The sequence below is a fragment of the Macaca mulatta genome, chromosome 14 (genome assembly GCF_049350105.2).
Source record: "Macaca mulatta isolate MMU2019108-1 chromosome 14, T2T-MMU8v2.0, whole genome shotgun sequence".
Classification (NCBI taxonomy): Eukaryota; Metazoa; Chordata; class Mammalia; order Primates; family Cercopithecidae; genus Macaca; species Macaca mulatta.
This window is the reverse complement of record NC_133419.1, coordinates 7,100,428-7,122,044: the sequence shown is the minus strand read 5'-3', so window position 1 is coordinate 7,122,044 and position 21,617 is coordinate 7,100,428. Positions and strand designations below refer to the sequence as shown.

Here is a 21,617-nt window from a genome sequence, read left to right as displayed (position 1 = left end):
GGTCCCAGGTTAGATGTCCTAGTCCCAAGTCTGTGTCCACAGTTCTGGGTGTTGAGCCTAGGACAGTGGTCTGGAGTTGATAGTCCAATCTAGGTCTGAGCCCTGACCCCAAGTCTAGGATGCAGGGTCATGGTAGTGGCCTAGGGTCAGAGTCAAGGTTGGGGTCAGTAACCAGGATGAGATCGAGGTCATGGTCCAAAATCTGGATCTGGGGAACTGTTAGGGGTCTGGGGTGAGTGTCACAGTCTGGGTATGGCGTTGGAGACCCAGGGCTGTGATCTGAGGTCATGGTTAGAGTCTGAGGTGGCGGGCAAAGGTTTGAGTCTGGGGTCCTGTTTGGAGTCTGGTGTCAGGTCGTGGACTGCGTCAAAGGTCAGGGAGTCTGGGGTTATAGCCAGGGTCTGAGATGAAAGCCCCGGGGTGGTGTTCAGAGGTCTGAATCTGTGTCTTGGTGAGCGTCCAGGTTCCTTGTGATCATGTCTGTTGTCAGGACCACGGCCTGACTGGAGAGCCTGGGATTCAGAGATGTGACCCGAGGTTGTGGTCAAGGAATGGGTCTGGGATCGTCTTCCGTGCCGGGTCCCTGTCTTGTTCCAGGCCCGGGTCTCCGTCCAGACCCGAGGTCACCGCCAGGATCTGAGCCCTCTGTCGCAGGTCTCCGCGCGGCCTCCAGGGGGCACCATCGCCCGCCCGGCTCGGCCACTTGCGGGCTCGCTGGCGCTGTGCGCGGCAGGCGGGGCCGGAGGCGGCGGCGGCTCCGGGGCGCGGGCGCGCGGGCGGCGGCGGCGGCGGCGGCGGCGCCCCGACTGCAGTCCCGGCGGGAGCGGAGCGCGAGCCGGGGCCGGGCCCGAGCCGGCGCCATGGGGCGGCGCCGCCTGTGAGCGGCGGCGAGCGGAGCCGCGGGCGCCGAGCGGGGCCAGGCGGGAGGCGTCGGCGCCCCAGGCCGACCGAGCCGCGGCCGGACCGGGCCGAGCGCCGAGCGAGCGGGAGCGGCGGCGGCGGCGGCGGCGGCGGCGGCGGGAGGAGGCAGCGCCGCCGCCAAGATGGCGGACCTGGAGGCGGTGCTGGCCGACGTGAGCTACCTGATGGCCATGGAGAAGAGCAAGGCCACGCCGGCCGCGCGCGCCAGCAAGAAGATCCTGCTGCCCGAGCCCAGGTGAGGAGAAGTCGCCCGCGGCCCCGGCCCGACCCCGCGGGCACCCCGGCCGCGACTCCGAGACCCTGGCCCCACACTCGACCCCGCGACTTGGACCCCCGGGGCCGGCTCTCGCGACCCTCTGTCGGCCCCCGAGCCCGGAGCAGCCCGGCCGTGGCGCCTGCGGGTCCAGACGCTAAGCCCCAGACCCCGGGCGCCTGAGCCCGGAGCGCCCCAACTCCGGAGCTCCTCTGCCCCTTCGGCCCCCGGGCCCGCTCCGGTCCCGCCGGCCGCCCTGCTGCTTCCTTATCGCGTTCCGCCGGCCCCCCGCTCCAGTCGCTGTCAGCCCCTAGCTCCCGCCTTCTCCCACAGGGGCCCGGCGCGCCCCTTCATCCTCCTCCGAGCAGCCCTTGGTCCCTGTGGGGTCCCTTCCCCTCCGCCGGCCACCATTTACCTCGCCTGACGATGTCACCCACCCTTTTGCTGTCCCTGCTCACGGCACCCGCCTTGGGGTTTCCACTACCCCCACCCGTCTCCCCTCCAGTCTACACTTGTGTGAGGTGTGGGGGGACAGCCAGTTTTCCGGACTCTTCTCCCACCCTCTGGTGGAGTCGCTATCCTGTAGTTGGGCTTGAGAGTGCTTTCGGGGCGGCGTGGTGAGCAGGACCTAGGGTGCTGCGGACGCCCTCCCCCTCGGACCGCGCTCAGGTGGGGGAAACATGCCGTGCCCTCTCCCCCACATTCCTTCTCGGGCGTGCACTGCATATGGTGCCCGGTGGGTGCTGTTGACCAGGGGCCCTCCCAGCACACTGGCAACAGCTGGACCTTAGCTGCCGCCCCTGTAAGACAACTGACATCACACCTGGTATCAAAGTTTAGACTGTTCAGGATGTAGGTGCAAAAGTACACAGGATGTGGACGATTGCTGCGGTTTGTCCAGCTCTTTATGGCTGATGGAGTATCTCTCCACTGTGTGAGCCTCTCAGCAGCGAATGGGGTGGCCAGGACAGGTGTGGTTTTGTCCCTGTGGAACAGGTGGGGAAACTGAAGCTCCAGAGGTGAGTGGCCTGCGCCAAGTCACACAGGTAGTCTCAGGTGGCACCTGGCCAACAGATCAGGGCTTCAGACTTCCGGTTCTACATTTCATTGGCTGCCCTGGCCTGCGCCAGGGAGCAGATGTGCCCGCCACGGTCCTTTGTGTCGTGTGGCAACTCCTCGTGCATGCCTGAGAGTTAGCCTCCTGGTGCCCCAGCAGGCTGGGAATGGGGCCTGTCCACACTGCCGTGGTCTTATCTTGTGACTGTGGGCAAGTCCCTTCCCTCACTGGGCCTCAGTCTTCTCATCTGTGAAATGTGGATGGCGTGAAATAAGAGTTGTGACTCTGTGATGTCCCTCAGCCTTTGAAGTGTCTGTCTAAGCCTGGGCTGACGCTGCAGGGGTGCCATGCCCATGGCCCTCACCGGCCCCCTCTGCCATGCCCTGCTCACTGGGTGTTTGGATTGACTGAACGTCAGGCCGGGGAGAGGAAAATTGGTCTGCATTCTGAAAAGGCCGTTAGGGCCTTTTTTTTCTAAGATATTTGCAATCAGATTTCTCAAAACAGGAACCAGACTGACTGTCAGCTGGGGGCTGTCCAGGGAGCAGTGACGGTTAGTGCAGAAATGAGTTCAGAAATGACAAACCCACGAGGGAGGAAATGGGGGAGTCAGCCTCTAGGGCTCAAAACGGCTCTCCTTCGTGGCCGCAGCTTTGAGACCCTCCTGCAGGATGGAGTTCGGCAATGTGTGAGGTGGGACCTTTTCTGGAACTGTCTGCGTTCGTGTACTTTTCCCCCCAGAATGCATTGCTTCTGATGGGGTGCCGCCTTGGCTCTGCAGGTGTCAGAACCCGGAGAAACGAGATGTTCTTCTTTTCCTGTCCCCTTTCCCATCCACAGCAGTGATGGCGATGATAGCAATAATGATAGGAGTTATTACTGACTTACCTGTTTTGACATCTGTCCTCTCAATTCTTCAACCAACCTGTGAAGCTGGCAAGGCCATGCCTTGCATGTAGTAGTTGCCCAAGAAATACCAGGACTGTGTGACGCCCCAGGCAGTCCTGAGCAGAAACAAGGTTGGATAGGATTCTAGGAGGACAGCAGGAGGCGGAGCCAGGCAGCCCAGGTTTTCACATTGGGTCACCATCAGCAGCATGGCCTTCCGCAAATTGCCCACATCTGTGAAATGGACTGGAGGTGCGAGCGCCGAATGTCAGTGTGCTAAGGCCTGGGAAGGGCTATGGGCCACCCCTACATGGGGGTCCAGGCCTGGGGCATTAGGGAGCAAGCCACCCTTTGCATAATGCCTTGCCTTGCACACCCAGTGGGGCAGAGCGCACCCCCCGCCGCCCCGATGGTGATCCTGACCACGTCTCATGTTTGCCCGACACTTTTCCGTTTGCAGAGTGCTTTTTACTCCATTTTGTCCTTTTGACAACTGTGGGAGGCAGGCCCAGCAGATGGGATTCTCCCCTTTAGCAGTTGAAGTCATTGAGGCTCAGGGAGGGGAGGAGTCGTGTTCTCGTCACAGAAGAAAGCTGGAATGGGGCCTCAGGTTTCTGGACCACACAGGCCAGTGCTGTTTCTCTGCTGTGCTTTATCCCCTCCACCCACCCCTGCACACCACTGTTCTCACCCCTGTCCACATTTTGCGGCGTGGGCTGACTGGCACCGCTTGTCTGGGGCCATTGGCTGTCACAGTTCACAAGGCTCAGCCCCCTTCCTGTTGGCTGGGATGGAGAATTGAGCTGCCCTGGCAAAGCTACTGCCTCGAGGGGCAGCTCCACTCCGGGGTCCCATCAGATGCAGGAGCCTGTCTTCCCCATACCCCCAAGGTCAAGGTCAGAGTCAGGGAGAGGGGCTGTGGCTTGTCCCCGTGACAGGGTGCCTCTGGGAATTGTTCACACCTTGAGGTGGCCCACCTTGGCAGTCCCTCCATGGCTGGTGCCTGGGGATGTGGCTTGGCCGAGAGCTGGGGCTGGCATCACAGCTCTGAGTTCCAATGCCTAGGGAATGGGAGTGGTTAGGCACAGTGCCACATTGAGTTGGTACAGGGGCCTCCCCTTCTGTCACCCTATAGAATCCGAGGAAACAGTCCCTTTCCCCGACCTTCTTCTAGAAGGAGGCAGCGTAAGGCAGCATTGTGTATCTGGAGGATGGGAGACCTGGCTTCTCCCTCTACCACCAGCCCACATGGGACCCAGGCCAGTCCCTTAGCCTGACTGGGCCTGCCTCGTTTTCCACCTTGGTAAATTTAGGGGGCTGCCCCTTCACTCTCAGGGTCTGTGGTCTGGACCTTGCCCTGAAGGAACTGCCGTCTCCCTTTCCCGGCAGCCAGCAGTCTTGTAATTTTCATCATTTGCTTGATATGACCACTGAGGCCTGGTGTAATTAATCTCTGGGCTCCTAGCTGAGGAGCCCTGCCTGGGCGCTCCCAGGAGGTTCCTCTGCCCTCCCCAGTGACAGTGGCAGCCCCAGCAGCAGATTGTCAGAGCCAGGTGCCTCTTGCAGCCTCCCGATTTCTTGGCTGTTTCCTGGTCCCTCCCCACCGAGAGTTTCCTCCTTCCTGCCCCTTTCTGGCTTCCCTGTCTCCCCAGACCCTGCCCCTGTTCCTCCGCTGCCTCGTTCCTGTTAACTCTTTGCAGCCAGAACTTCCTGCCCTTGATTTGTGGGGGAAGGAGTGCAGCGGGAAGCTTTTTCCCTCCCTCCTTCCTCCACTCCTGCGGCACCAGCTGCAACCCTGCTGCTTCCAGCCTTTGTCCCTTACCCAGAACTTTCCACTTCAGTGGCAGCATTCTCCTGACTCCTTTCCCTGAAAACAAGATGATCTTTCTTGCAGTCTCTCCCTCTGGGCCTTTGAAGCCCCCCCGTTCCCCAGGAATGGGTCTCTGGGATGTGTTTCTCATCTGCTTTCCTTTCCAGAGCATGGGTTTCACTTATTTGCCGTTAAGTCACCCGCCTGCCGTTACCTGGATAAATGGATTTGAAGGGAGTGTGAGCAATGCAGATTGGAATCTGTGCAGGGGAATTTGGGCTGTTAACCCAGAATGAGGTGTCCTATTAATGCACAATCAATTCCTAGTAGTAAGTTCCCGGTGACGTCAGGTGCAGGCGTGCTCCGCAGCCAGCATCTCCTCCCCGTGCCTAGGTTGCACCCAGGTGGGCTTGGCAGAGGGGTTGAGTGCTCAGGCTAGTGGGTTCGGGTTGGCTTGGCTGTTGCTTTCAGGATTATGCTCTTGCCTCAGAACACATAGCAGGAACCAAAAGCACAGTGTTGCCCTTGAGGACGCACAGCCTCCCTCACACCTGCCCCTTTTTCCCAAGCCCCTTCCCTACTCTCCTTCGGCTCCCCATAGGTCAGTTTCCGCTGCTGGATGGAGCTATATTCACGTTATTTCTACTTTGCTGCAACTGAGATACTAAAAATGAGATGTTTGTCTGCAGCTTTTTTCTAAAACAATAATATCCCTTCTCTGCTTTGCTGCTTACTGCAAAGGGCCACGTCTATGCTGGCAGAAGTGGGTTTTCTGGTATTAACATGTTGGCAGCTCTGTTCCCAGTTAGGGGCAATTTTCTGACTCTAGAGCCATCTCGTGTTTGTGATGGGGGACAACCCCCTCCTGGGAACCACAGGGCACAGAGTTCTGGAAGTTTGTTCTTGGTGCATTCTAGCGTGATGCAGATTACGGTCTCCATGTCGGCAGTAAATTGCAGGGTGTGGGTGCTCATGTCATATTTGTGAAGAAGCCGTGACATTTGACAAGGCCGCCAGAGTGCCTCTTCCCCAGCATCCCGCAAGGGAGCTGCTTTGTGGCCGACGCAACGTTCCGGAGCCCGGGCTGTGTGCCGGGCCAGCTGGCTTTTTCTCTCCACTGCTCAGGGCTTGCCTTGGACTGATGGTTTGGGCTGGTCTTTCCTATTTGGTCTGTGGCCCCATCCTTGAGCTCTGAGGATGTTGTTGGCCCCAGGGAGAGTCATTGAGAAACATTAAGAAGCCCCAGGGGACTTCCTCCTGCTGCTGGCACCTTGGTGTCAGGTTTCCTGGAAATGCCACAGGGAGCACCTCGGCCATAGCCACAAGCCCTGCTGCGCTGGCTGGTGAACGCTTGCTCATCTCCCAGGGGACGGTTCCCAGAGTGGCCGCACCAGACCTGCCAGGCCTGTAGCCTTCGTGCCAGCTCTCACCGTCCTGGCGTGGCAAAGCTTTAGCATCGCTGTCGCACGACAGGCACAGGAACCATGGCTCCTGGCTGCCAGCTGCCGGCCAAGGCTGCCTCTCATCCTGGGTTCCAGGGAAGGGGGCTGCCCGCCTCCTGCAGCCCCTGGTCAGGGGCGGGAGGGCCTCCAGGCCAGAGGCTGGGCACATGTCAGGGTCCTCTGAGCCCTGCACCCAGCTCTTTCACAGGGATCAAGGGGAGGATGGAGGGTGCTGTGGTGGGAGGCCATTTCTCAGGCAGCCTTTGGACATTTTCTTTGACACTAACTCACTGTGGGCCTTGGAGCACGTGGCCCAGCCAGCTTCCTCCAGCCTTGGTTTCCTCACCATCAGCAAGAGTGTGTTGGCCTCTGACTTGTCACTCCCTCCCGTCCACACAGCTGCAGCCTCTGACCCCGAGCAGGAGCCACCTGAGAGAGCCCAGGCCACAGAGCATGGCCTGGACTTTGCATTTCTTCTGAACCATGAGGTGCCAGAAGGGACCGGAAGTGCTCCCTCAGCACCCACTCCTTCCCTGTCACCCAGCGCTCAGTGCTGCAGCTGCTCACTTGTCTTCTGCCCCCAGCGTTGGGCTGGGCCTGCTCCAGGAGCAGCAGGAGCTGGTGCGGGCTGCCCTAGCTGCAGGGGTGCCAAGGTGGGACTGACCACTCCTTCCCAAGGCTGAGCAGGCACCAAGCACCTCTGTGCCAAGGAGCCCTTGATGCTTTGGCAGGGCAGGCTGCAGGCTCTACCCACTGGGCCCACAGTAGAGCGATGCAGTGCCTGAAGCTGGTCTGTGAGCAGGGGAGTCCCAACCACCCTGCTCAGCTCAGCCCTGGCCACAGGCCCCATCCACCAAGGCCCCATCCTCCAAGAACACAGCAAATGTGGAACAGAGGGTCGGGCAAGACCGGCCACTGTGTGATCCAGCACGGACTGTCCGTGAGCTGTGGGGCGCTGAGGAACAGGGCTCTGGCGGCTCTCTCCCATGGCCCAGCAGGCAGGGCACGGTGGGCAGCACGGCCAGCCTGGCATCTTAGGAGCCCCCCTTCTGCCGTGTCCGCCCAGGCTTTGCAAATGGCCAGTGTGATGGTGGCGATTCAGCATCTCATTGACATCCTCATTTTACAAGTGGGGAAACTGGACATTTCAACTTTGTGACCAGGTGGTAAGGGCCATTTGGAACTCAGGCACCCATCCAGCGGCCAGAGCAAAGATCAAGGCCCTTGCCCAAAAGTGTTGGGATCCTTAGGGTCCTTCCGTCTGGGACTGTTGAGGCCACTTGGTTCTCCTGATGCTCCAGAGTAGATCTTGGGAGCCACGTTCCCCTGGATCTCAGGGTTGCTGACCTGGGTGGGGGCAGGGACACGCTCTGGGCTCACTGCCACTCCAGACTCTGCCAGTATCAGGGAGCGGTGTTGGAGACAAGGTGACCCAACCCAGGAGGCTGCACCACCCCCATGCCCGCCTGTGCTTGCCACCCTGGCAGGAGCTGCCCCCAGTGGCAAGTTCTTCCAACCTGCCAGTTCCCTTGGCAGCCAGACCCATGGGAATAGACAGGAAACCCTAAAATTGCCACTTTGGGGGCCTTCCATTCAAGGACTGTGCTCAGGCCTGACCTCGTGTTTGGTTTCTTGCTGGGGGGAGGGGGGTTGTTTATTTTATTTAAAAAACATTTTTTTCTTTTTAAGGAAGAAAGTGGAGTGCTGTGGGCTGGGAAGAATGCGGTGGCCGTGCCCAGGCGTGGCTGCTGAGGGGAGAGATGGCCTCAGAGCCCCAGGTCCTGCTTCCTGCTGTTCCCAGGCGGGGACCGACAGCAGAGCCCCTGGGAAGGAGAAAGGGCCTACCCGGCAGGTTCCCCTGGCTGTCGCAGGCAGGGAAGCGAGCATGCTTCCCCCTTGGAGATTTTGTATGTCCAGTTGAGAAGTGGCAGTGGCTACTCCCTGGCTTCTAGGTGGCCATTCCCTCTGCCAAGCTGGCACCATTTTTTTTTTTTTTTTTTTTTTTTTTTGAGACAGTCTCTCAAAAAACCCAGGCTGGAGTGCAGTGACGCAATCTTGGCTCACTGCAGCTTCCGTCTCCAGGGTTCAGGTGATTCCTCTGCCTCAGCCTCCTGAGTAGCTGGGACTACAGGCGCACGCCACCACGCCTGGCTAATTTTTGTATTTTTAGTAGAGATAGGGTTTCACCATGTTGGTCAGACTGGTCTTGAACTCTTGACCTCATGATTCGCCTGCCTCGGCCTCCCAAAGTGCTGGGATTACAGGCATGAGCTACTGTGCCCTGCCAAGCTGGCATCATTTTTGCAGGCTCCTAGGAAGCAAGTCTGGGGCTCAGTGGGGCTTACTGCTGAAGCCCTGTGGCCTCCATTCCCAGGACCATGCCCAGCTCCTGGTGGGTGACCCCTACAGGCTAGAATTGCTTTGCCTGTCATCTGCATCTGCCTGTCGCTGCCTTCCGCTTGACCAGCACCTGATCATACTCATTTGACCCTCCACTGCCCCAGAAGACAGGCATTTCGGAAGACTGGCATTTTGTGTGTTTTTTTTTATTTTTTGCTTTTTTTCATCCTCTTCTGTGGACCAGAATGTCCCAGAACTCAAAAATCTGGTGCAGAACCAGAGTCCCGCCTTCCCGGCCCACCTCCCAGGTGAGATGCAGGCCCCTGGCCTTGGGATTTTCTCCACGCTCTGGTCTCCCAGTGCGTAACCTGTGCCTCAAGGGCCGCCCAGGGCCCAGGCCTCCTGTCTGCAAGTGCTGAGTGCAGGGACTGTGTCTTTCTCAGTTAAAGAGATTTTTTTTTTTTTTTTTTTTTGAGACGGAGTCTCGCTCTGTCGCCCAGGCTGGAGTGCAGTGGCCGGATCTCAGCTCACTGCAAGCTCCGCCTCCTGGGTTCACGCCATTCTCCTGCCTCAGCCTCCCGAGTAGCTGGGACTACAGGCGCCCGCCACCTCGCCCGGCTAGTTTTTTGTATTTTTTTTAGTAGAGACGGGGTTTCACCGTGTTAGCCAGGATGTTCTCGATCTCCTGACCTCGTGATCCGCCCGTCTCGGCCTCCCAAAGTGCTGGGATTACAGGCTTGAGCCACCGCACCCGGCCAGTTAAAGAGATTTTTATGAAGCCCCTGCTGTGTGTGAAACACCACAGTCTCCGTCCACCGTTTCCTGTGTCCCTGGGAGTCCCACGTGCAGGGAAAGATGTCCTTGACAGTGGCTGGTGGACATGAGCTGGCATGTGTCCTGAAGCGGTGGGTGTGCTGGCCTGGACGGGGGGCCCATCCTCGGAACTCCTGCCAGTTCTCAGAGAGCATCCTGACTCCCCGGTGGTGGGGCATTGACCCTTTTCCCATCCAGGCAGGGTCTGTTCTGAAGGAGTCATAGGATGCGAACTCAGGGTCACTTAGGCCCATCCTTGTCTTCAGTGCCCTGCTTCCTGTTGGAGACAACTTTGGAAGAGGCCACAGCCCCTCCCAGCCTCCGAGGGTGGGGAGCAGGCGAGGGGGTCACGGCCTTGGGACTGTGCTCATGGCAACCCTGCTGTGCGCGTGCTATCGTGCTATCTTGCTCGGCCTTTCCTGAGGAAGGCTCGAACCAAGTGAGATCAGGGGCCGAGGCCCGGGAGTCCACTGCAGCCCTTCCCAGAAGGACAGTGCCCAGCGGAAACGGATAGGGGCCCCCCTCTCGAGCCTGAGGCTAGTGGCCAGGCAGGGTCCACAGGCCAGGTCAGTGCTGCCTGGAGCTGCTCTCCGCAGACAGCTCTTCTGGCTGGAGCCACTGTTCTTCCAGACCCTCGGGCCCAAAGCCTGGAAGCCCTCATGGGGCTGGACTCATAACCCTTCTCCTGGTCCCCGACAGCCTGAGCCTTCTCCCACCCACCCTCTTCCCCTTCTTCCTGCCCAAGTGTTGCCTCTGCCTGGGCTTCCTCCCCGTAGCGCCTCCAGTGGAGTTGGGCTGCTGCTGCCCTGGACCGAGCCTCCTGAGTCCTGCTCTCCCACCCACTCCTTGGCTCTGAAGCCCCCCAGTTTGCAAGGCCCTGCCCTCCCCCTTGCCATGGCCTTTGTGTGCCCTCTCCCCTGCCCTGTTGGCCTCTTGCTTATCCCTGGACATACTGTCCCCTGCCTGTTCCCATGTCTACCGACCTCCCTGGCTTCGCCACCTGCCGAGATCCTGCTTGCACTCCAGGAACCCAGGGGAGTTCCGCCTTCTGCACAGAGCCTCCCCAGACCCAGAGGCGTCCTCCCCTTCCCAAGGCTTCTGCACACGATGTCTGGTATCACAGGCTCAGAACCATGCCCTGGGCAGGGCTGCTTGGAGCAGGGGGTGGCTTTGGCATGATGTACACAGTGCCTCAGGGGTAGATGTGCAGCAGGTCTTCGTGACCACAGCCTGGGTGGCCAGTCCGACCAGCCCTGGACTGGGCTCCTAGGGGCAGGCAGGGCTGGGGTGCAGAGAGGCAGGGGCCGTGCCAAGCACAGAGAATCTGGACTTGCAGATCCAAATCTCCACCAGCTGCAGTCTTTTCCCGGGAGGCCTGCTGGCGGCCCCATAGATCCTGCAGGGCCATGTGAGCATGACATGGGCTCAGGTTGTTGGCCCTACAGGCCCCCAGCCCCGCACATGCCCTCAGTATGGCAGCTACACGTTACCCTAGGAGCCCAGACTAGTGAGGACCAGATGCAGGCCTCAGCTGGCCATCGGGACAGACTGGCAGGGCTGGGCTGGAGATGGACCAGGAGAGGGCAGGAGGGGATAGTAAGGTGGTATTTGAGGCCAGGAGTGTAGCCTGTTGTGGCTCTCCCAGACAGCACTCATTGTGGGGGTGAGATAAACAGGGTGGGGGGTGTCAGGTTGGGTTTTGGGGGTCACAGTGGCCAGTCCCTCCCCTACGGCCATACCAAGCAACCCAGGGCAGGGGTCACATTTTATATCCAAGTACTAGGGACACACGACCAAGACATGGCCTTTTCTTACCATTTAAAACATTGAGATGCAGTTCATACAAAATTCATCATTTTATTATACAATTTAGTGTTTTTTAGTATATTCACCATGTTGTGCAACCCTTACCCCAAAAAGAAACCGCATCCCCACCGGCAGTCACTCCTCTCCCTCTCTCCAGTCCCCAGCAGCCGCAGATCTGCATTCTGTGTCCGTGGGTTTGTTCATGTGAGTGGACTCCCACAGTATGTGGCAACCCTTTGTGACTGGCTTCGTTCAGCCTCATGTTTTCAAGGCTTATCCGCGTTGTGGCCCCTGTCAGTGCCTCATTCCTTTTTACCGCCGAGCCATGTGCCCCTGTGTGGAGATGCCACATGTGTGTCTTTTCATCTGCTCACAAACCAGGTTTGCCTTTTGTGACTTGGCCAAGTGCCCAAAGCCAGCCGGTTGCAGCACTGGGACCAAACCCCACAGGCAGTGGGCCTCTAAGCAGGGGGCCACCTGCCGGCCACCCTGGCCTTTGGGACACAACCTGGCGGGGGCAGTGCAGGGAAAGGCTTCCTGGAAGCCGTCTGGTTTGACCTGTGGCTGGGGTGAGTGAGTATGCCCGACATGGTGGCCTCCTTCCTGGAGGGAGTGGCGACACCACCAGCAGTGCCCTCCGCTCACAGTTCTGGGCCTGCAGCCCCGACAGGCTCTGGGAGCTTCTGCTTACTGCGCTCCCCTGTCCTACAGCATCCGCAGTGTCATGCAGAAGTACCTGGAGGACCGGGGCGAGGTGACCTTTGAGAAGATCTTTTCCCAGAAGCTGGGTGAGTATGGCAGTGGCTCTGCCAGCCACCAGGCTTCACTTCTTGCCCCTACCCCAGTCAGCCCAGCCGTGCTCCCCACTCTCTGGAGATTTGGCCTCCCATCTACTCAGGGTGGAGCAGCCAGCGAGACCCCAGAGTTTGCTCCAAGTCTCTGTGACCCTGCGTGTCTCCTAGCCCCTGCCCATCGGCCCAGGGAGCCCCGTGGTGGGGGTGGGGGCCCAGAGTCTTCCAGGGCCGCCAGGGAAGTTCCTCCTTTGGGGTTTTTGTTTTTGAGAGTTGCAGCTTCCCCTTGGCGCGGCCGCAGCTGCTCTGGGCCGTTGGTAGAACTGACAGGAAGAGGCGGGGCCCTTCCTGTGGCGCCTGCCGAGCTGTGGTTGGCCCCGCCCCACCCCATGGGCCCTCTTTGTAAGCAACCTGCCTGGCGCTGGCCCTCCATTCCTCCTCCAGCTGGTGTCTGATGCCTGCTGTCAGAAGTTTCATGCGACCCACCCTGTGGACCTGGCCTGGAGGGCAGGCTTGGGGCAGGTCTCGGGAAACAGGCTCCAGCCCCACATGGCTCTGATTTGGCCTTCCTGAGAATAGGAGCTCAGCTCTGGACAGGGGGCATCCTGGCCTGATGGGATCAGGCATTGGACGTCAGCCTGGGGGAGTCGGTGTGTCAGGAAGCACAAAGTTTGGGTCCCAGGCCTGTGCCATGTGCCCTCGGGCAAGTTGCTTCACCTCTCTGAGTCTGCTGGTGTCCTCACCTGGGAGATGGGACTCATGAGTCCCACTGCACAGGCCTGTCACAGTCAGATGAGAGCACTGTGCCCACTGTGAAGCCTGGTCCCCATTCCTCAAAAGCCCTGCACTAAAGGCCAGGCAGTGAGGACTGAAGTGATGGCCACAGCTCTGACCCAGGTGCCCATGCGGTGTCCCCGAAGGCATGGGAGGCTGCCAGCTTGAGCCGGCTCACCCGTGTCAGACTGGAGGCCTGAGAAGGGCCTCTGTCCCCGGGTAGTGCTCGGGGGCCAGGTCCCTGGGCCCAGGCCCAGGCCCCTTACTCAGGCATGAGGGCACTCTATCTGGGGTCCTCTGAGAGCCCCTCCCACAGCCCACCTTGCCTTTCCAGTTCCCTGTGGCCCATACCCCTTCCATGCCCCCTGCCCTGAGGCCCCAGCCCCCAACCTCTTTCCCAGGGACTTGCCACTTGGTAGAGTAGTCCTGAGTTCCGCTTGAGCCTCTGCCACAGGCAGTGTGTCTGACCAGCTCCTTGAGCCCTAGTTTCTCCAACTGGACCCATCCTTCCTGCCTGTTTCTCAGGCCACTGTGCAGATAAGCCAGACAATGCAGTGGGGCAGGGTCCAGAGGAGTGGTGTGGCCTCTCAGAGCCCCCTGCTAACCTCCCCCCCATGCTGCAGGCTGAACTGGCCCCGGTGGCCACAGCATCCCAGGGCCCCCAGACTGGATCGCGTTGCACCTGCACAGCCCGCCCCGGTGCGGGGTATCGGCCTCACAGAGCAGGCACAGGGTCCTGGGCTGCAGTGAGTGGGGGCCCAGGTGCCAAGCCAGGGCTCCCTGATGCCAGAGCTAACACCTCTCCTCTGCCTCACCCATCGCCGTCCAGCTGCCACCTGGGGAAACAGATTTCAGGAAGAGGGTAGAAACATAGGGGCCCTGACCCAGAATCCAGGTGTCTTCAAGTTGGCAGCAGCCTTAGTGGCTGCCTGGCCCACCCCTTGCCTGGGGCCGAGACCACCTTTGCCATCTCCATAGCCAGTTCTGCCCAGGGAGCTCAACTCACACCATCTGCAATGATGGGAAGGCCTCGGAGGCATGGCTCTGTGACCTTACACTGTTGCCTTCAGGGTACCTGCTCTTCCGAGACTTCTGCCTGAACCACCTGGAGGAGGCCAGGCCCTTGGTGGAGTTCTACGAGGAGGTGAGGCCCAGAGGCCCGGGCCCTGCTCTGCCCGGAGAAAGGGAAGGAGGTTGGGGCAGCTTTGTGGAATCCACAAGCCACCTGGTGTGGGCACCCCCATTCCCTGCTGGGCTATAGATGACCTGCAGGAATCCTGTCTTCCAGATCAAGAAGTATGAGAAGCTGGAGACAGAGGAGGAGCGTGTGGCGCGCAGCCGGGAGATCTTCGACTCATACATCATGAAGGAGCTGCTGGCCTGCTCGCACGTGAGTGTCCTCGGCTGGCCCTGTGTGCTGGCCCAGAGTCACCTGCAGATTGGGAGGGGAAAAGAGGACCCTGCAGAGAATTCATGGCCACCTCTGTCTTCCCCAGCCCTTCTCCAAGAGTGCCACTGAGCATGTCCAAGGCCACCTGGGGAAGAAGCAGGTGCCTCCAGATCTCTTCCAGGTGTGTGCCTCCCGATCCCTGCCCAGGCGAAGTCACCTTGGACAGCCCCGGGTCAACGAGCCTGGTCAGCTAGGGGTGGGGCCTGGGCAGCCATGGTCTCTCGGGGCTCAGTCACCAACTTCCAGCTTCCTCCCTTAGCCATACATTGAAGAGATTTGTCAGAACCTCCGTGGGGACGTGTTCCAGAAATTCATCGAGAGGTGAGAGCGGGGCAGTGTAGGAGAGGAATGGGGAGGGAGAAGCCGCTCTCAAAAGGGTGTGGCTGGTGTGGAGGGCAGAAGCCAGCCTTCATTAGGCCCTGAGCAGGCAGGTGGCTGGCCCATCAGTGGCCCCCTTGCAAGGACTCCTGAGAGGTCAGACAGGCTGCAGGTCATCTTCTCCCACGCTGCCATCCTCAGCACCAGGCAGCTCAAAGCCCATCCCAGGCAGTCTCCTAGCTCCAGGGAGCTCCAGGGACCTAGGAGAGCCGCGCCACCTGTGCCTCTTTCCCATGGGCTGTATAGCACCTTGCTGGCCCACCCGGGCTGAGAAGCATCAGGGTCGTGGTAGGGGTGGGCCCAGGAGAGCACATAGCCCCCGTGACCCTCACAGCCAGAGTTGGTGCGGTGGGTGGGAATTGTAGGCAGATTTCAGCTAGCTTTAGGGAGCAGCTTTTTTAGGGTCACTGCTGCCCAGCCATGGAGTGAGCTCTGTGTCACTGAAGGTATGCAAGCAGGGATGGGAGACGCACTTGTCGAGGATATGGTAGCAGAAGGTCTGGGTTAAACTGGAAGACCTCGTCTCTGTGTGGATCTGATTCCAGCAGGAAGCCACAGCCAGGTGGCCGAGGGCCGTGCTGGGTACCCAAGCAGCCCTGGCTGGCACTGTGGGTGGGCAGGCCCTCAACATATCATTCCTGGAAGAGGACATTAAAGCTCGTGATGTTTCCACATCTACCCTCACGGGACCCCAGGGAGTGGCTGCTGGGTGGGGCAGGCTCACAACAGCATCATCCTTCCCACATTCTGAGTGGCCCCTGAGCCCAGATTCTTCTCTTCCAGTGATAAGTTCACACGGTTTTGCCAGTGGAAGAATGTGGAGCTCAACATCCACGTGAGTGGGCCTGGGTGGGGCATGGAAAGCTGTGCACCCTGCTGCTCCTCTCCGGGGAGCTGGGCCTGAGGCTTGGCTGGGAGTGGGGAGGTCAGGGGGTATCTGTCCTTTAGCCCCCAGGGCCGTGGCTGCGGGGGTCAGGGCCGGGATCCTGGCATGGGGAGGCTGGAGCAGGTAAGTGTGTGGCGAGGATGGCCAGGACATGGGTATGGGGACCCTGGCATGGGGCCAGCCCCTGCTGCCCAGGTGCCTCTGCCCCAGGACTGGGCCAAGGCAGCCTGTGGTGACCGCAGCTGTCACTGCCCCTCAGCTGACCATGAATGACTTCAGCGTGCATCGCATCATCGGGCGCGGGGGCTTCGGCGAGGTCTATGGGTGCCGGAAGGCCGACACAGGCAAGATGTGAGCACCCTGCTCGGCGTGGGGGAATGTCTGGGGGAGCCGGGCTCCTGGGGGCCCTGATGGGCTGGGTTCTTCACAGGGCTACCTGCTGCCCCATGCACTCCTGTCTTGCCATGCTGTTACCCCTGCAGGCTCCTCTGGCCCCAGCCCTCCCTGTCTCTTATTTGTGTCACAGGCTGGTCCTGGGTCTAGTCTTTCCCTCAAGCGTCCTCAGAGGCAGCCCTGGGCCCCTGCTCCCAGGTGTTGATTGCCGACCTCTGCTCTGCAGGTACGCCATGAAGTGCCTGGACAAAAAGCGCATCAAGATGAAGCAGGGGGAGACCCTGGCCCTGAACGAGCGCATCATGCTCTCACTCGTCAGCACCGGGGTGAGTGGGGTGGGCTGGGCTGCCGCTGAGGCTCTGGAACCCCGGGCACCCCTGCTGACTGCCCCTCCCCTCATTTCTCCCCTCCCAGGACTGCCCATTCATCGTCTGCATGTCGTACGCGTTCCACACACCAGACAAGCTCAGCTTCATCCTGGACCTCATGAATGGTGAGTGCTGGCCCTGCCCCAGGGTGGTCTGGGCCCAGGCACGGCAGGCTGGGGCAAGATGCTGAATGCTGCCTGTGGGGCTGCCTCCCTCAGGTGGGGACCTGCACTACCACCTGTCCCAGCACGGGGTCTTCTCAGAGGCTGACATGCGCTTCTATGCGGCCGAGATCATCCTGGGCCTGGAGCACATGCACAACCGCTTTGTGGTCTACCGGGACCTGAAGGTGAGCGCCTTGCTGTCCCTAGGCTGGGCCTCCGTAGCTGTCCTCTCCTTCCTCTCAGCATCCCGGCCACCAGGCCCAGAGGAGTGAGGCTCCTGGGACATGGCCGCCCCTTGTCTTCCCATCTCTGCCCCTGCCCTTCCCACCGAGCCACTCTCTGGGTCCAGGTTGTGGCTGGGGACAAGAGAGAGGACCCCACCTTTGCCCTTTCCTTGGGGAGCCATCGTCCTCTCCAGTGAAGCAGTGCCCCAGCTGGCATCTTGCCTGGCCGGGCCCCATCCTGAGTGCCCTGGGCAGCTCACTGGGCTTCCTCCACAGCCGGCCAACATCCTTCTGGACGAGCATGGCCACGTGCGGATCTCAGACCTGGGCCTGGCCTGCGACTTCTCCAAGAAGAAGCCCCATGCCAGCGTGTGAGTGCCCCCCACCCTCTCCCCCCCAACCCCTCACCACTCCCGCTCATGGCCCCCTTGCTCCCACAGGGGCACCCACGGGTACATGGCTCCGGAGGTCCTGCAGAAGGGCGTAGCCTATGACAGCAGTGCCGACTGGTTCTCTCTGGGGTGCATGCTCTTCAAGTTGCTGCGGGGGTGAGTGGCCCGTCCCAGGTGGGCAGGTGGGTCGGGGCTAAGAGAAGTTCCTCCCCAATCCAGGTGGGATGCCAGAGGAGGGGAGCCCATAGCTGCCTTGGTGTTAAGGGTGGCACCGTCCCTGACTTTGGTCACAGCTCATTCATGCTGCCTGCCTCCCTTTCCCCATTCCTGTCCTTTGACGTTGTTTTTGGCCTCTCTTGCCCAGGCATAGCCCCTTCCGGCAGCATAAGACCAAAGACAAGCATGAGATCGACCGCATGACGCTGACGATGGTGGGTGCGGGTCTCAGCGCAGGGCTGCGGAGGGGGTGGGTGGGGGAGCTCCTGTGAGTGCCAGGGCATGACTCTTGCTTCCCACCAGCCAGCAGAGATCTCGGCCACTGACCCCTACTCTGGCCTCCGAGGCAGACCTCCTGCCCCTAGGCTCTTGTCCTCCCCTTGCTGTTGGAGCACCTGACAGATGGAAGCTGCGCCCCATCTGTCCCTCTGCCGGGGGCTTGGACCCCTCTCTCCCCTGAGCTGGGATGGGGTCGAGGGCTCTTCCTAAGCCCCTGCTAATGTCCCACTCCTCTCTAAAGGCTGTGGAGCTGCCCGACTCCTTCTCCCCTGAACTCCGCTCCCTGCTAGAGGGGCTGCTGCAGAGAGACGTCAACCGGAGACTGGGCTGCCTGGGCCGAGGGTGAGTGCCCTGGCGCCTTGGGCATGCTGCCGGCTGTGCCCCCATGAGGACAAGGGCTGTGTCCCGTCACCTGGAACCCCCTCCAAGGTCGCAGCCTCCTTGGAGGAGCTCACAAGTTGGGGCATGGCCAGCCCTGTCCAATGTTCTCAGGGTGGAGGGGCTGCCCTGGGGGTTGGAGCTGCTGGAACCAGCTGGTAACTGGCTTCCAGAGGGGCCCTTGTCACAGACAATGATAATAGCAGCTTTTTATGTTTATTGAACATTTATTAAGCACTGGGCATAGGGTTGCAAAATTTACCAATGTTAAAACCCACAACCCTATGATGTAGGAACTTCTGTTCTCCCATTTGAGAGATGAGGAAACAGCTCAAGCTTAAGGAACTTGCCCAAGTTCACAGAGCCAGAAAGTGGCTCAACCAGGAGTTAAGCCCAGGGCTCAGGGTGGGGCTGAGCCCAGATGACTGGCCTCTCCCCGCAGGGCTCAGGAGGTGAAAGAGAGCCCCTTTTTCCGCTCCCTGGACTGGCAGATGGTCTTCTTGCAGAAGGTAACAGTCTGCGGCAGGGACTGGGGGTGCTCTGCAGTCCCACCCCCGAGCTAATGCCCTGTTCTGCTGCAGTACCCTCCCCCGCTGATCCCCCCACGAGGGGAGGTGAACGCGGCTGACGCCTTCGACATTGGCTCCTTTGATGAGGAGGACACAAAAGGAATCAAGGTACTGGGCCTTGCCTGGCCTCTTGTACCTGGGCTCTGATCCTGGCCTGGGGGAGGATCCCTGTCCCTTCTTATCACCCGTGAGACCCTGTGCCAGCCCTGCCAGCTTGTAGGCCTCAGCTCCTCCTCAGCCAACTTCCCTGGGGGTGGCAGTTGCACTGACCATCCCTACCCAGGGCCCTGGGTCTGGGCAGCCTGTGGCTGATGGTATTCCGGCATCTCTGTCCATTCATGTGCCCCTGCCCCATCCACCTGGTAAAGTTACTGGACAGTGATCAGGAGCTCTACCGCAACTTCCCCCTCACCATCTCGGAGCGGTGGCAGCAGGAGGTGGCCGAGACTGTCTTCGACACCATCAACGCTGAGACAGACCGGCTGGAGGCTCGCAAGAAAGCCAAGAACAAGCAGCTGGGCCATGAGGAAGGTGAGGGTCGCCGGCTGCTGCGGCACCAGGCCCCTGCCTGCTTAGAAGGGAGCAGCTGGCTCGGGTTTAAGGAACTCGCCCTGGATCACAGCCAGAAAGTGGCGGCTCTGGGATTGAAACTCAGGCTGGGGCCGGGCGTGGTGGCTCACGCCTGTAATCCCAGCACTTTGGGAGGCCAAGGAGCGCAGATCACTTGAGGTCAGGAGTTTGAGACCAGCTTGGCCAACATGGTGAAACCCTGTCTCTACCAAAAAATACCAAAAAAAATTAGCCGGGCATGGTGGCACGCGCCTGTACTCCCAGCTACCCGGGAGGCTGAGGCGGGAGGATCGCTTGAACCTGGGAGGTGGAGGTTGCAGTGAGCCAAGATTTTGCCACAGCCCTCCAGCCTGGGCAACAGAGTGGAGACCCTGTCTGAAAACAACAAAAAAGAAACCCAGGTGGGGCCGGCTGAGTCTCCTCTGTCTCTCACCTCAGACTACGCCCTGGGCAAGGACTGCATCATGCACGGCTACATGTCCAAGATGGGCAACCCCTTCCTGACCCAGTGGCAGCGGCGGTACTTCTACCTGTTCCCCAACCGCCTGGAGTGGCGGGGCGAGGGCGAGGCCCCGGTAAGGAGCCCGTGCGGGGGTCTGGGAGCTGGGCTTCCAGGTGGCCGGCCGGCCCGGCTCTTACCCGCACCACCCATCCCTGGCCCTGCAGCAGAGCCTGCTGACCATGGAGGAGATCCAGTCCGTGGAGGAGACGCAGATCAAGGAGCGCAAGTGCCTGCTCCTCAAGATCCGCGGTGGGAAACAGTTCGTTTTGCAGTGCGACGTGAGTGGGGGCTGGGCTGGGGGTGGGAGGGCCAAGGGGCCAGGTCAGGCAGGCTGGGGAGAGCCCCAGCTAACAGAGCTGGGCTTGGCATGTGTAGAGCGACCCTGAACTGGTGCAGTGGAAGAAGGAGCTGCGTGACGCCTACCGCGAGGCCCAGCAGCTGGTGCAGCGGGTGCCCAAGATGAAGAACAAGCCGCGCTCGCCCGTGGTGGAGCTGAGCAAGGTGCCGCTGGTCCAGCGCGGCAGTGCCAACGGCCTCTGACCCGCCCGCCTGCCTTTTATAAACCTCTAATTTATTTTGTCGAATTTTTATTATTTGTTTTCCCGCCAAGCGGAAAAGGTTTTATTTTGTAATTATTGTGATTTCCTGTGGCCCCAGCCTGGCCCACCTTCCCCGGGAGGGGCCTGCTTGCCTCAGCTCCTGCTGCACCAACCCAGCCGCTGCCCGGCACCCACCGTCCTGACCCCAGGGGCTGCCCACTCCCAGTGTCTTCCTGTGGGGGAAGAGCACAGCCCTCTCGCCCCTTCCCTGAGGGATGATGCCACACCAAGCTGTGCCACCCTGGGCTCTGTGGGCTGCACTCTGTGCCCACGGGCACTGCTGAGTGGCCCAGCCTCCCTCACTGGGGTGGGCGCAGCACAGGGATCCGACTGAATTTTCCCACTGCACCCCTCCTGCTGCAGAGGGGCAGGCCCTGCACTGTCCTGCCCCACAGCGTTGGTGAGAGGAGGGGCCTGTTGTCTCCCTGGTCCCCAAGGCCTCCCACAGTGACTCGGGCTCCTGTGCCCTTATTCAGGAAAAGCCTCGGTGTCACTGGCTGCCTCCACTCCCACTTCCCTGACACTGCAGGGCTCGGCTGAGAGGGTGGCATTGGCGGCAGGTGCTGCTACCCTCCCTTCTGTCCCCTCTTGCCCCAACCCCCAGCACCTGGGCTCAGGGACCACAGCAAGGCTACTGTGGGTTGGGCCATACTGGCCTCGCCTGGCCTGAGGTCTCCCCGATGCTGGGGCGGGTGCGACCCCTTCTGCCCAGGACGGGGCCGGCCAGGTGGGCGGGCAGCACATCAAGGAGGCTGGCTGGGGACTGTCAGTGTGCCCCCCACCCCGGCCCATCAGTGTACCCTTGCCCAGGCTGGCCAACCCCACAGCCCACGTCCTGTCAGTGCCGCCACCTTGGGGCGCCGCCTCGCCCACCGCATGCCCCCTCGTGCCAGTCACGCTGCCTGTGTGGTGTCGCGCCTTCTCCCCCCCGGGGCTGGGTTGGCGCACCCTCCCCTCCCGTCTACTCATTCCCCGGGGCGTTTCTTTGCCGATTTTTGAATGTGATTTTAAAGAGTGAAAAATGAGACTATGCGTTTTTATAAAAAATGGTGCCTGATTCGGCTGTCTCAGACTCTTTGTACCTGGTGACTGCTTTTCAGCCTCTGCTGGGCTGGGGCCTGAGCGGGAGGGTCTCGGTGGTACCAGGTCTCCACCACCACCACGGCTTCCAAGGTGGCCTGCTGGGGCCCAGGCCATCTTCCAGGTGGGGTGAGGCAGTGAGTCCCACTCCCCGTCCTGCCCTTCCCAGCTGGCAGTCCTCCCGCCTAGTGGCTGTCCAGTGCCCATTCCTCACCTTTTCTCAGGGAGGAGAGAGCAGCTTCTGCCACTTACCAGGTAAGTAGGAGGAGGTGCC

At 60.6% G+C, this 21,617-nt stretch overlaps 1 protein-coding gene across 6 annotated transcripts; it reads left to right on the top strand.

Annotated features, from left to right (window-relative positions):
- Window positions 1-701: 701 nt before the first annotated feature.
- GRK2 (G protein-coupled receptor kinase 2) lies at window positions 702-21,320 on the top strand. Of its 6 annotated transcripts, XM_077962049.1 has the most exons (22): window positions 11,495-11,534; window positions 11,712-11,899; window positions 12,042-12,118; window positions 13,966-14,039; window positions 14,184-14,285; window positions 14,392-14,466; window positions 14,605-14,666; window positions 15,507-15,558; window positions 15,869-15,960; window positions 16,229-16,328; window positions 16,417-16,495; window positions 16,589-16,719; window positions 17,035-17,129; window positions 17,199-17,306; window positions 17,515-17,581; window positions 17,887-17,987; window positions 18,466-18,532; window positions 18,605-18,700; window positions 18,961-19,123; window positions 19,601-19,737; window positions 19,829-19,942; window positions 20,040-21,320. In XM_077962049.1, exons 3-22 carry the CDS (start codon window positions 12,055-12,057, stop codon window positions 20,202-20,204), a joined length of 1,944 nt encoding a protein of 647 aa, XP_077818175.1. In that variant the 5' UTR covers window positions 11,495-11,534; window positions 11,712-11,899; window positions 12,042-12,054; the 3' UTR covers window positions 20,205-21,320. The 6 variants fall into 6 exon arrangements, with proteins under 6 accessions (XP_077818176.1, XP_077818172.1, XP_028689010.1 ...); XM_077962050.1 differs by lacking the exons at window positions 11,495-11,534; window positions 11,712-11,899 and adding an exon at window positions 702-770 and having other exon boundaries at window positions 12,011-12,118; XM_077962046.1 differs by lacking the exons at window positions 11,495-11,534; window positions 11,712-11,899 and adding an exon at window positions 702-1,156 and having other exon boundaries at window positions 19,015-19,123.
- The last annotated feature ends 297 nt before the right edge of the window (window positions 21,321-21,617 follow it).